Genomic DNA, 12,991 nt, shown 5'->3' with positions numbered 1-12,991 from the left:
GGATGGCAACATATGTTGCACCAAAACCTGTATGTACCTTTCAGCATTAATGGCGCCTTCACAGATGTGTAAATTACCCATGTCTTGGGCACTAATACACCCCCATACCATCACAGATGCTGGCTTTTCAACTTTGCGCCTATAACAATCCGGATGGTTCTTTTCCTCTTTGGTCCGGAGGACACGACGTCCACAGTTTCCAAAAACAATTTGAAATGTGGACTCGTCAGACCACACAACACTTTTCCACTTTGTATCAGTCCATCTTAGATGAGCTCAGGCCCAGCGAAGCCGACGGCGTTTCTGGGTGTTGTTGATAAACGGTTTTCGCCTTGCAAAGGAGAATTTTAACTTGCACTTACAGATGTAGCGACCAACTGTAGTTACTGACAGTGGGTTTCTGAAGTGTTCCTGAGCCCATGTGGTGATATCCTTTACACACTGATGTCGCTTGTTGATGCAGTACAGCCTGAGAGATTGAAGGTCACAGGCTTAGCTGCTTACGTGCAGTGATTTCTCCAGATTCTCTGAACCCTTTGATGATATTACGGACCGTAGATGGTGAAATCCCTAAATTCCTTGCAATAGCTGGTTGAGAAAAGTGTTTCTTAAACTGTTAAACAATTTGCTCACGCATTTGTTGACAAAGGGGTGACCCTCGCTCCATCCTTGTTTGTGAATGACTGAGCATTACATGGAATCTACTTTTATACCCAATCATGGCACCCACCTGTTCCCAATTTGCCTGTTCACCGTGGGATGTTCCAAATAAGTGTTTGATGAGCATTCCTCAACTTTATCAGTATTTATTGCCACCTTTCCCAACTTCTTTGTCACGTGTTGCTGGCATCAAATTCTAAAGTTAAGGATTATTTGCAAAAAAAAAAAGTTTATCAGTTTGAACATCAAATATGTTGTCTTTGTAGCATATTCAACTGAATATGGGTTGAAAATGATTTGCAAATCATTGTATTCCGTTTATATTTACATCTAACACAATTTCCCAACTCATATGGAAACGGGGTTTGTAGTTAATTTGTTTAAGATAGAAAACGCAGATGGTGATGGAAGACTTCCCTGCTGTGAGATGCTACATGATGTTGGTGGTGTACAACCTCTGGTGCAAATAAAAATTGTAATTAAGAAAATCCCCTTTTTTACATCTTTATTTACACCAATTGAATATCTTACCGATGAATACTGGTATCGATATGAAATGTTGATATTGGTATTGGTATCAATACAATTCTAACGATATACTTGCCTAGTGGTACCTTGGTGTTTGTTCCAAAAATCCCGAATCATACGAAAGTCGGATCAATTTTTGCTAAATTTTGGCACTTTATCTGGTCCCATGGTGGGTTATTCTACAGCCGTGGTCAATAAAAATAGCACAGAGACTTGTGGCGAGAATGTGTTGGTTGGTTGGGTGGTGGTTGGTATCAGTATATTTTGAACATGCATACAATTACAATGTGATACATCACACATCTTCAATTGTTTCATTACAGCATGTCCGAAAAGGAGGAGGAAGAAGCAGAGCTTATTTAATCCTTCCCCTTTTCGTATCACAGCAGTTTTATCCCATGTGTTTGTTTTCTATTTGTAACACAACAGTGAATCAATAAATGAGTACATAGATAAAGAAATATACAATGAGTAAGGAAATAATTATTAAATACCCAAATAAACAATAATTAAAGTTCTCATAAATCGATAGTTAAGTAATTTATGGTTCACCTATGAGATGAATAACGTGATCTATTTTTAAAAAATAAGGTTCAAGATGTTCATCAAGATTCTTCTTCTTTGTACTTTGCGAACACTTTTCTTAAAGTTTCTCACAGTTTCTGAAACTGGATCATATTAGTGCATTGTTTTACTTCCTTGTTTAATCCATTCCATAATTTAATTCCACATACTGAAATGCTAAAGGTTGTAAGTGTTGTACGTGCATACAGATGTTTTAAATTACAAACCCCGTTTCCATATGAGTTGAGAAATTGTGTAAGATGTAAATATAAACGGAATACAATGATTTGCAAATCCTTTTGAACCCATATTCAATTGAATGCACTAAAAAAGACAAGATATTTGATGTTCAAACTCATAAACTTTATTTTTTTTTTGCAAATAATAATTAACTTAGAATTTCATGGCTGCAACACGTGCCAAAGTAGTTGGGAAAGGGCATGTTCACCACTGTGTTACATCACCTTTTCTTTTAACAACACTCAATAAACGATTGGGAACTGAGGAAACTAATTGTTGAAGCTTTGAAAGTGGAATTCTTTCCCATTCTTGTTTTATGTAGAGCTTCAGTCGTTCAACAGTCCGGGGTCTCCGCTGTCGTATTTTACGCTTCATAATGCGCCACACATTTTCGATGGGAGACAGGTCTGGACTGCAGGCGGGCCAGGAAATTACCCGCACTCTTTTTTTACGAAGCCACGCTGTTGTAACACGTGCTGAATGTGGCTTGGCATTGTCTTGCTGAAATAAGCAGGGGTGTCCATGAAAAAGACGGCGCTTAGATGGCAGCATATGTTGTTCCAAAACCTGTATGTACCTTTCAGCATTAACGGTGCTTCATAGATGTGTAAGTTACCCAGGCCTTGGGCACTAATGCACCACCATACCATCACAGATGCTGGTTTTTGAACTTTGCGTCGATAACAGTCTGGATGGTTCACACAATGTCAAATATTTCCAAAAAAAAATTGAAATGTGGACTCGTCAGACCACAGAACATTTTTCTACTTTGCATGAGTCCATCTTAGATGATCTCGGGCCCAGAGAAACCGGCGGCGTTTCTGGATGTTGTTGATAAATGGCTTTCGCTTTGCATAGTAGAGCTTTAACTTGCACTTACAGATGTAGCGACGAACTGTATTTAGTGACAGTGGTTTTCTGAAGTGTTCCTGAGTCCATGTGGTGATATCCTTTAGAGATTGATGTCGGTTTTTGATACAGTGCCGTCTGAGGGATCGAAGGTCACGGTCATTCAATGTTGGTTTCCGGCCATGCCGCTTACGTGGAGTGATTTCTCCAGATTCTCTGAACCTTTTGATGATATTATGGACCGTAGATGTTAAAATCCCTAAATTTCTTGCAATTGCACTTTGAGAAACGTTGTTCTTAAACTGTTTGACTATTTGCTCACGCAGTTGTGGACAAAGGGGTGTACCTCGGCCCATCCTTTCTTGTGAAAGACTGAGTTTTTTTTGGGAAGCTGTTTTTATACCGAATCATGGCACCCACCTGTTCCCAATTAGCCTGCACACCTGTGGGATGTTCCAAATAAGTGTTTGATGAGCATTCCTCAACTTTATCAGTATTTATTGCCACCTTTCCCAACTTCTTTGTCACGTGTTGCTGGCATCAAATTTTAAAGTTAATGATTATTTGCAAAAAAAAAAATGTTTATCAGTTTGAACATCAAATGTTGTCTTTGTAGCATATTCAACTGAATATGGGTTGAAAATGATTTGCAAATCATTGTATTCCGTTTATATTTACATCTAAGACAATTTCCCAACTCATATGGAAACGGGGTTTGTAGATGTTAGTTTGCATTAACAAAAACAACAAGGTCAAGCAGTGAAGTTATCAGAGGGCAAAAGCGTGCGCGGAAAATGAGCAGGCTAAAATTAGCAGTTTTTGTTTTTAAGATACAAAGGGATGTAAAGATTAGGGGAATTATGAAAAAACGCATTAAATATCAGATAGTTCTCACAAAACCGGGATTGATTGCCAAACTTAAAAAACTCCCAGTGATACTGCTCATTTCCTGGGGAAGAAGGTACTGCGCTAATCGCTAGCGTAAATGCTGACTACAATACAATACACAGTAATGTCTTTTTCCATTACAAACACCATACCTCAATCTAAACTTTTATAAAACACATTGCTGTGTGAGCAACTAAGCTATTCATTTGAGCACATGAAACCTAAAGGCTGTTCTCTCCGGACAGAATAGTAACACAAAGTTAACCTGTGTGACGTCACATAAACCAAAAATTAATCGCAAGATAGATGTTTTGTCTTCTATCATTAAGAAACACTTCAAACCTCTACAAATTAAAACGAAAGAATACCCAGATAAAAATGATATGACAATAATTATAGCAATACTATTTATTGTTTATTCTGCTAAGGAAAGTGTTGTTTATTTATTTGCCAAAGCCTTTCAACAACAACACTACGGCATCCTGTTGGGCACATTCACAAACAAAACATGAATAAGCCGCTTGTTGCCGGCAACTTACTTACTACTGCCCTTTATGCCTAGGGCAGCAACAAATGTCCTTCACTTCTGTCGGTCCTGGGCCAGTTTCTGAATAGTATCTCATGAGTGATTTAGGTCCTTGAATTTTCTCTCTACTATTCTGCGCCAGGTGTTCTTGGGTCATCCCTGCTTTCTCTCCATTAAGGTGTCCATTGAATGAGTGATATTCAGAGCATCCATTCTGAGAATATGCCCAATCCATGTCCATGGTCTTCTCAGGACAATGGTTCCCATGTCCTCTTGTTTACATTAGGTGAGTCGTGAGTGATTAGTTCTTCATTTGTGATTTTGCTAGGCCAGAAAATGTTTAAGTAGCCTTCTGAGGTTCTTTGTATGGAAGACTGAGAGTTTATTGAGGTCTTTCTCCGCCATTCTCCAGCACTCCGATCCATAAGCAAGGTGGAGAGGACACAGCTTTGGTGTCGTCTCAGCTTTGTTTTGGTACTACACAGTTGTGATCTTCATACACTGTTCAACATTGTGAAGGACATGTTGGACAAGCGGTATAAAATAGATGGATGGATGGATGTTGGCTGTGTTTTAGCAGTTTCGAATGTCATTTTCTGCTTACCCATCACAACTGACAATGCTGCCAAGGTACTTGCATTCTTCTGTAGTTGAGTCATATTTTCCATTTACTTGTACTACTAATGGATTTGAGTTATTTAAAGTCATTACATTACGTATGTTTTGCCTTCATTGATCTTGAGGCCAACTTGTGTGTGAAGTCACACAGGTTTGTCGTCTTTGCTTGCATGTGCTGGTGTGTACGTTATAATAATGCAAGATCATCCGCAAAATCGAGGTCTTTCAACATACCTCTCGGGTGATCTTCAGTTGTTCACCTCATTACCCAGTCAATGGTGATTATGAAGAGAAGCACAGACATGACACATCCCTGCTTAACTCCTGACTTAACTACATTTTGTACTACTATTTTCCACACTGCATAAAAAGTTGGACTAAAAGCTCTTTATATATAACACAATATCCTGTGGTATCCCATAAGATTGAAGTATTCTTCACAAGCTCTCTCTACGGATGCTGTTGAACGCCTTCTCAAAATCAACGAAATTTATATAAATCGGTCTCTGCCATTTTGTGCACTGCTCTATGATATTGCGCAGTATAAATATTTGGTCAATACAGCCTCTTACTGTGCAAAACCCTGCTTGTTCCTTTCTGAGCTGTTGGTCTACTATGTCTGTCATAGCTGAACAATGATCTTCGAATACATTTTACTTGGAATCAAGAGTAGAGTGATTCCACAGCAGTTATTACAATTTCTGAGGTTTCCTTTTTGGGGGATTTTGACAACTATCCCGTCAGACCAGTCATCTGGAATTTGCATTCTCTCCCACACTGCTTTTTTAAGTGGTACAAGAAACTCTGCAGCAGCCTCTGGATTTATTTTAAACAGTTCTGCATTAAGGTTATCCTGTCCAGGAAATTTGCCGTTTCTTAAAGACTTATTTGCAGAAATTATTTTATCTTTGTATGGAGGGTCAATGCTTATGTTGAGATCATCTTTTGCTTCTTTAATTCCTGCCTCTGTTTGAGGTGTTGGTCTATTCCAGGGGTCAAATAAAAATGAGCTGCATAATAGGAAATCAAATAGTGTTCATCCTTCGCTATGTGGTAGGTTCCTGTGGACATTATCTCCTTTTGTTGACTCTTTTTATCATACGCTGTTGATGTGGAAATGTTTGCCTCTGCATTTTGTTGGTGTGGCACCGAACGGAGATGTTGACATGCGGAATTTCAAGCACTCTTCATTCCTAGCAGGTGACTTTTCAAATGATGCTACATATTAGCAGTAATGCTACTTTTTGTAGAAACGCTTTCGCCCCACACTTGACAAATTACGGTCGTCTGTTCAACATATTCCCACTTGAAGCCAAACCCCCGCCAGACGATGGACCCCCTGCTGTTTTTCTTGGGAATTAATTCTTCCATCATTTGTTACCAGATTCGCACCTTCTTTCTCTCGTATTACCACTCGCATTACAGCTAACATGCGGCTACCTCTCTGCTCAAGGAGGGCATATACGTATGTGACGTATGACGTGACAGTATGTGACGTGTGTAAGAAGTGCGCTTGTTGTCTGTGAGAAGGAGAGACAAGACAGAGTGAGGAGAGCCTGTAGTGTAATGCCTGCAGCTAAAATCCACTGCGTGAGAACGTATACTCGAATATCACGATATAGTCATTTTCTATATCGCACAGAGACAAACCCGCGATATGTCGCGTATATCGATATATCGCCCAGCCCTAATTCCCACTAATGATTTTGGTGAGCTTGTACATTTTCCTTTGTTGTCCTTTCTTTACTACATCTTCTGCTTGCGCTGCGAGACCATCAAGCTATTTAATTTATTCTGTTCTTGCCTTTTTCTTTACTGACTTGTTCACTTCTTGGTACTGGTGGTTGTAATTATGTTTTATCCTTTGGATGGATGGATGGATGGATGGATGGACTTTTAGTTAATTACAAGTTTATTTATCTCTGTTCGTTTCTTGATGGTGTCCCTTGTGTCTGCTGATATCCATTCCTTCTTTTCATTTACTTTGTAACCCAGCATGCTTCACTAGTCGGAATTATTGTGGTCTTGGTTCTGTCCCACATATAATTGATTTCTTGAGATTCATCAAGATCTGTTAAGGCTTTAAACCTGTTCTTCAGATGCATCACAAAAAACAATTCTAACCTTGGGGCCTTTCAGTTTGCAACATCAAACTGTCTTCTTCCTGTTTTCTTGATACCTGCTTTCCTTAGTGTCACTCTAATTGATGCTACGACTAGATAGTGGTCGCTGCTGGCATCAGCCCCCCTCATCGCTTTGACGTCAAGGAGTGACCGTCTCCAGGTACCGTTATCATGATGTGGTCAATCTGGTTTTTGTCTCTGTCATTTGATGAAATCCAAGTTAGTTTATAGATGTTTTTATGAGGGAAGAGTGTCCCACCGATGACCAAATAACTGGCAGCACAGAGATCACTCAGCCTTTCACCATTATCATTAATGGTGAAAGGCTGAGTGATCTCTCTCTCTCTCTGTTTGTATTGTCATTTCCTCCTTTGGCATTCAAGTCTCCCATTACAATTTTTATGTCATGTCCTGCAATGCCACTTCGTCCAGCTTGTACCTGATCGTAGAAATCATCTTTATTGAGATCACATTCATTTGTTGGCGCGTAACATTGGAGAATTGTGGTGTTTATTTTCTTTTCAGCCTAATTTTGATTAGCCTGCTGTTGATGGGTCTCCATTCCTTTAAGGTTTTTACAACTAGTTTCCTTAATATGATTGCAACTCCCTCGTAGTGTAGGTTGTCATCTCTACCAGAGTACAACACAGTCTCTCCAGTGTTGGTAATGATATTTCCGGATCTTGTCCATCTACATTTGCTTATTACAAGATCTGATAATGCCTCATTTCTGGTGTAACTTGTGCTAGCTTCCCATTTTCATACACTGTCCTCACATTCCAAAAACAATCTTAGTTTTATGTTTGGTATTAAGGACTTCTGAATTCCTGCCAGTGGCTTCCTTCCGACTTTCACCACTGCCATTCAAGGATGCATCTACTGATGACTTTGGAGGCCCATCATGCCAGAACATTTTGGTTGTATTCGTTGTTTTCTGTCTTGCCTCTGGTGAGGGGCGGTCACATTCTTTTTCTCCTCCCGTCTTTTCCTGGCTTGCTCTCTTTTGTCTTGTCTAAACTTTTTTGAAGCCTCTTTCTTTGCGCTGTCCTCCAAATCTAAAACATCAGACATGGAATTGATTAGCTGGACTCTCGACTCTATTGACAAAATCTTTTCGACGAGGAAAAGAGGTTCTGGGGAGCCTGGCTGCCCTGATGGAACCATTGCTGCGGGGTACGTGAGAGATTCCTGGGACAAAGTGGTCGGGCGGGGGGCGTGTGTTGGGCGTGGTTAAGAGGGGAGGAGTATATTTACAGCTAGAATTCACCAAGTCAAGTATTTCATATATATATATATATATATATATATATATATATATATATATATATATACAGTTATGTTCATAATAATAGCAGTGTGTTTAAAAAGGTGTGTAAACCTCAAAATTCTTCAAATAAATTGTATTTTAATGAACACAAATGCATTGGGGAGACTGCACATTCTATTTCAAAGCCAGAAAATTGGAAAAAAGTAATTAAATTTGACAATATTTTACAGAAAGTCAAGAAATATAAAACAAAAAAATAGCAGTGTTGACATCTTTCTTTATAAAACTCAAATGTACTGTATAAACTGAGAAAGGCTTGCAGATTCAACTTTCCTTAGAATTATTAAATATAATTTAGTTGCATAACCACGGTTTCTGATAACTGCTTCACATCTGTGGCACATGGAGTCGACAGGTATTGCAGCCCAGGACAATTGTACTACGTTCCACAATTCCTCTGCATTGTTTGGTTTTGCCTCTTGAACAGCATTCTTTATGTCAGCCCACAAGTTTTCAATGGGATTAAGGTCCGGGGATTGTGCTGGCCACTCCATTACTTGAATTCTGTTTGTCTGGAACCATGATTTTACTCACTTGCTGGTGTGTTTGGGGTCATTGTCTTGTTGAAACACCCATTTCAAGGGCATTTCCTCTTCAGCATACGGCAACATGACTTCTTCCAGTATTCTGACGTACTAAAACTGATCCATGATCCCTGGTATGCGATAAATAGGACCAACACCATAGTACGAGAAACATCCCCATATCATGATGCTTGCACCACCATGCTTCACCGTCTTCACTGTGTACTGGGGCTTGAAGTCAGTGTTTGCAGGACGTCTGACAAACTGTCTGTGGCCCTTGGACCCAAAAAGAACAATCTTACTCTCATCAGTCCCCAAATTTTACGCCATTTGTTTTTAGGCCAGTAAGTGTGTGCTTTGGCAAATTGTAACCGCTTCAGCTCACGTCTTTTTTTAAAAAATGGGACTTTGCGGGGGCTTCTTGCTGGTAGCTTGGCTTCACATAGACGTGGTCTGATTGTTACAGTACTCACAGGCTAGGGATGCAAATTATCGATTATTTCATTAATTGATAGTTGATAACCTTATCGATCGATCATCGATTAGTTGATAAAGCGGCGTTTTCCCCCCATCTGAGATTTCCCCTCAATAAGGTACAAAATCAAAATCAAAATTTTGCTGGTATAAAATACAAAGGACATTGTATTCCCTAATCAAATGTTTATTTGATACAAAAGTAAGTCATCTTTGTAACATGAGGAATATAATATAAAGTGCACTTTAGTCTTGTCACACATGCAAGACTTGGTAGTGGCAGCAGCCATAATAGCTAGCTTTATTTTATATAATCCCTCTTGAACTGGGAAAGGTGCCTAATGCCTATCTGTCAACTTGAAAAAATACAAGGAAGACATCCCTGAAAATTGTAACAGCAGGCAGCAAATAAGTAAGCCTGTTGGCTGTTGCAGTCTGCTGCAGAACTTCACCTTTGGACTCAGGTGAGGCTGACAAGAACTGAAGTGAAAAAACATGTCACTCACTCACTACTGTAAAGACAAGAAAAATAAAGTAACATCAAGTGCACAACATGCACAATGCACATCTTAGTCTGTCTCACAAACTATTAGAAGGCTAGCAGCCTGCAAGCTGCAACATTAATTGAATCCCTCTTGAACTGGGAAAAGTGCCTATATGACAGTCAACTTGAAAAAATATAAGGCAGACATCCCTGAAATTGTAAGTAACAGCAAAATAAGTAAACCTAAGCCTGCTGCAGAAGAACAGTCATTGATTCAACTTAACATTTGGGCTCAAGTGAGGCTGACAGAAGAACTGAATGAAAAACATGTCACTGCATAAAATAAAATAAAGTGCATGCACTATGCCCATCTTAGTTTGTCTCTCACAAACTATTAGTGTAAACATTAATGTAATAATCAGTCAGCTTGAAACAGGCTGACAACAACTTCAAGTAAACATTCCTGAAAGACAATGGTGATCGTGATAGTAAAATATTAAGCAAGCCAAGTTTAGCCAACCCTGGCTACAACAATCAACTTAATATTTAGATCATCAGGCAGGTGGACAATTGAAATTTTAACAAAGGGAAAAGTCACATTTTAGAGAAGGCTCTCTGCCTCATACATGTAACATGGCCCATGGGTACAATTGCTTATTCATTTTTATTCAAGTATATGAGCATGTCTACATGCTCAGGTGTGAGCCGTGAGCGCAGCTTGGTTACAGTAAGGCCACATGCTGAGAACACGCGTTCAGAAGGCACTGATGTAGCAGGGATACACATGTATCGTTTTGCCACTTTTGCCAACCTCGGATACCTTGCTTCATTTTTTCCCCACCAATCTGTGGGATGATTGGGATCAGAATCAAGGTTTGGCACAGCATCCTTCAGAAAACTGTCCAGCTCTCTCTCCACATCATTAGTGACCTGGTTGGTGTAGTAGGCACCCAGGAGTTGAACCATAGCAGATGTGTGTCTCTGTGGTGCAGCTTCCTGGACAGGCACGTCTGGCTGAGCCCCCTCCTCCTCCTCTCCAGTGGTACTGGCAGAGGCAGAGCTTGCTCCATCTGCTGTTGTGGATGTGGAGCTCACATCTTCTGCTTGAGCCAGTTCAAGCAGTTTGGCATTTGCTGAAATCCTCCTGGCTGGGCTGAGAAATGACAGGTGCTTGTGCCGAGGGTCCACCATCGTTGCTATCATTGGGGTTGATGTTAGGAAGTCATCAGATGCAATCTGTGTCAAATAAAAACAAATAAATAATATAACTTCAATTATTAATATAATAAGCAAGCAGTGCCACCTAACCTTACATGGGCAATGCATATTTTGTACAATGCTATGTATGTTTTGTATAGGTTATTTATTAGATGCTGCAATAATAATATTAATAATAGACATTAGCTGTTACCTTCATCCGTCTGCTCAGTGAAGCAGCCACTTTAGATTTGAATTCTGCCACTTTGCCTGAGTCTCCCTCGACTCTCTTCTTGAGGTGCACGTCGATTAAACCGAAGCTGATGGGATACGTGTTGGATATGGACACCTGAAGAAAAAAATATATATTAGTTGAGTTTATTTCCTTTGTATAGAAAAGTTTCATAACAGTACAGATTCACAGGTTAGGTAAATAGGTACAAGGTCAACTAAAAGAAAGCTTACGTTTTCTTTCCCCCTCTTTTTTTTTACTCATAATATATGACATTGGAAATATATTACACAGAGAACAGTGATATGCATAAAGTAGCATTCAAATTCAAATGACAAAATCGTGCAAGGGGGGGGGGGGGTAAAGTAATACTCTACCTCAGTCTCTGTAGACATCACGGTAGTTGCTGTCTTCAGAGCGACTACAACAGGGCCCATTTCCTCCATGATTTTCCAGTGGTCGTCTCTGATCTCAAGTGTCCGAGCATCAGACAGCTTGGTGAACGTGCGGTCTGATAGTACGGCGCACACCGCCCACCGCTGCTCCACCAGTCTCGCAAACATGTCACAGACTGAATTCCACCTCGTTTTGCAGGATTGAATGAGCTGGTGGCGTTCCAAGCCCATTTGGCCTTGCTTGGTTTCCAGCGCTTTGGTGGCTTTAGTGCTGTGCTTAAAGTGTTTGACCAATCTTCCTGCAGCTGCGATGACTTGGTGCAGGGTCCCAGCGAAACCATCGTTGATGGCCAGTTGTAGGGTATGGGTGTAGCATGGAACAGAGGCCCAGTCGACTCGAGGTTGGCTGTTTGCTAAGACGATGTTACTCGCGTTGTCGTGAACACAGGCTATCACTCGCCCGGTCAGCCCCCATGCATGCACAATTTCATTCAGCCGTTCTGCTAAATTATCAGCCGTATGGCTCATCGGCATACTCTCTGTGGCTAGGACTGCCGACCTCATCAGCCAGTCCTCCATGTAGTGGCAAGTGACGGTGATATAGCTCTCTGTTGTATTTGACGTCCAACAGTCAGTGGTTATTGCTACATGCGTGTTGGCCAGTCGTGCTTTCAGCTCGGCTTTCTTTCTTTTGTAGCGAGCCTCTATGCGGGTTGTTATTGTTTCTCGAGAAGGGATTTGGTAGTCTGGCTCACAATAGTTCATCAACTCACGAAACCCCTTGCCATCCACAATGCTTATAGGCAGCATATCCTTTTCAACCATGTTGCAAATCCTCTGGGTGATGCCCTCTGCCCGTGCGTCATCACACACCGCTTTTCTTTTGGAAAACGCTTCGGCGACGGAGGGCTGGCCTGGCCGTGCTCCGCCTCCACTCTCTCCTCCAAGCACAGCGGCATGTAAACTTTTTAGGTGGTAATTTAACGAACTGGTTGAATTGTTGTACTTCAAAACAGCCTTACATATTTTGCACGTTGCATCGTCCTCTTTTAGGGTGAAATGTTCCCACACAGCACTTCTCTTGCGTCGCTTCATGTTTGTTTTTCTTCTCTCGCATGTGGACTCTCATGTGTACAGCGGACATGTAGGGCTGGTCACGTGATGGTGTTGCTGCTTGGAAAAAGTACAATAAGCAACAACTCCCTCGTGTGGACTAGCGAGGTATAAACTCAGCATTACCTTCACACAGAAAACCACCGCACCGACCGTGACAGAACGGAATTGTCAATTAATTGAAATCGTTAATTTTAATCGGGTAATTTCTTAACGGCAATTAATCGAAAATCGATTAATTGTTAACAT

General features: G+C 40.6%; 2 protein-coding genes across 4 annotated transcripts in view; one reads left to right on the top strand and one right to left on the bottom strand.

Annotated features, from left to right (window-relative positions):
* Positions 1-12,991, top strand: part of gtf2h4 (general transcription factor IIH, polypeptide 4) — a 115,913-nt gene that overhangs the window by 11,060 nt on the left and 91,862 nt on the right. The gene's annotated exons all lie outside the window — the stretch shown is intronic.
* Positions 9,695-12,862, bottom strand: LOC133656016 (E3 SUMO-protein ligase ZBED1-like). 3 transcript variants are annotated; one of them, XM_062056755.1, is made up of 4 exons: positions 11,612-12,862; positions 11,217-11,351; positions 10,736-11,041; positions 9,695-10,650 (listed from the first exon to the last, which is right to left on the bottom strand). In XM_062056755.1, exons 1-4 carry the CDS (start codon positions 12,722-12,724, stop codon positions 10,528-10,530), a joined length of 1,677 nt encoding a protein of 558 aa, XP_061912739.1. In that variant the 5' UTR covers positions 12,725-12,862; the 3' UTR covers positions 9,695-10,527. The 3 variants fall into 3 exon arrangements, with proteins under 3 accessions (XP_061912739.1, XP_061912738.1, XP_061912740.1); XM_062056756.1 differs by having other exon boundaries at positions 9,697-11,041; positions 11,612-12,567; positions 12,652-12,801; XM_062056754.1 differs by having other exon boundaries at positions 9,696-11,041; positions 11,612-12,859.

This window comes from Entelurus aequoreus, linkage group LG08, assembly GCF_033978785.1.
Source record: "Entelurus aequoreus isolate RoL-2023_Sb linkage group LG08, RoL_Eaeq_v1.1, whole genome shotgun sequence".
NCBI classification, from domain to species: Eukaryota; Metazoa; Chordata; class Actinopteri; order Syngnathiformes; family Syngnathidae; genus Entelurus; species Entelurus aequoreus.
This window is presented reverse-complemented; position numbering and strand designations above follow the sequence as displayed.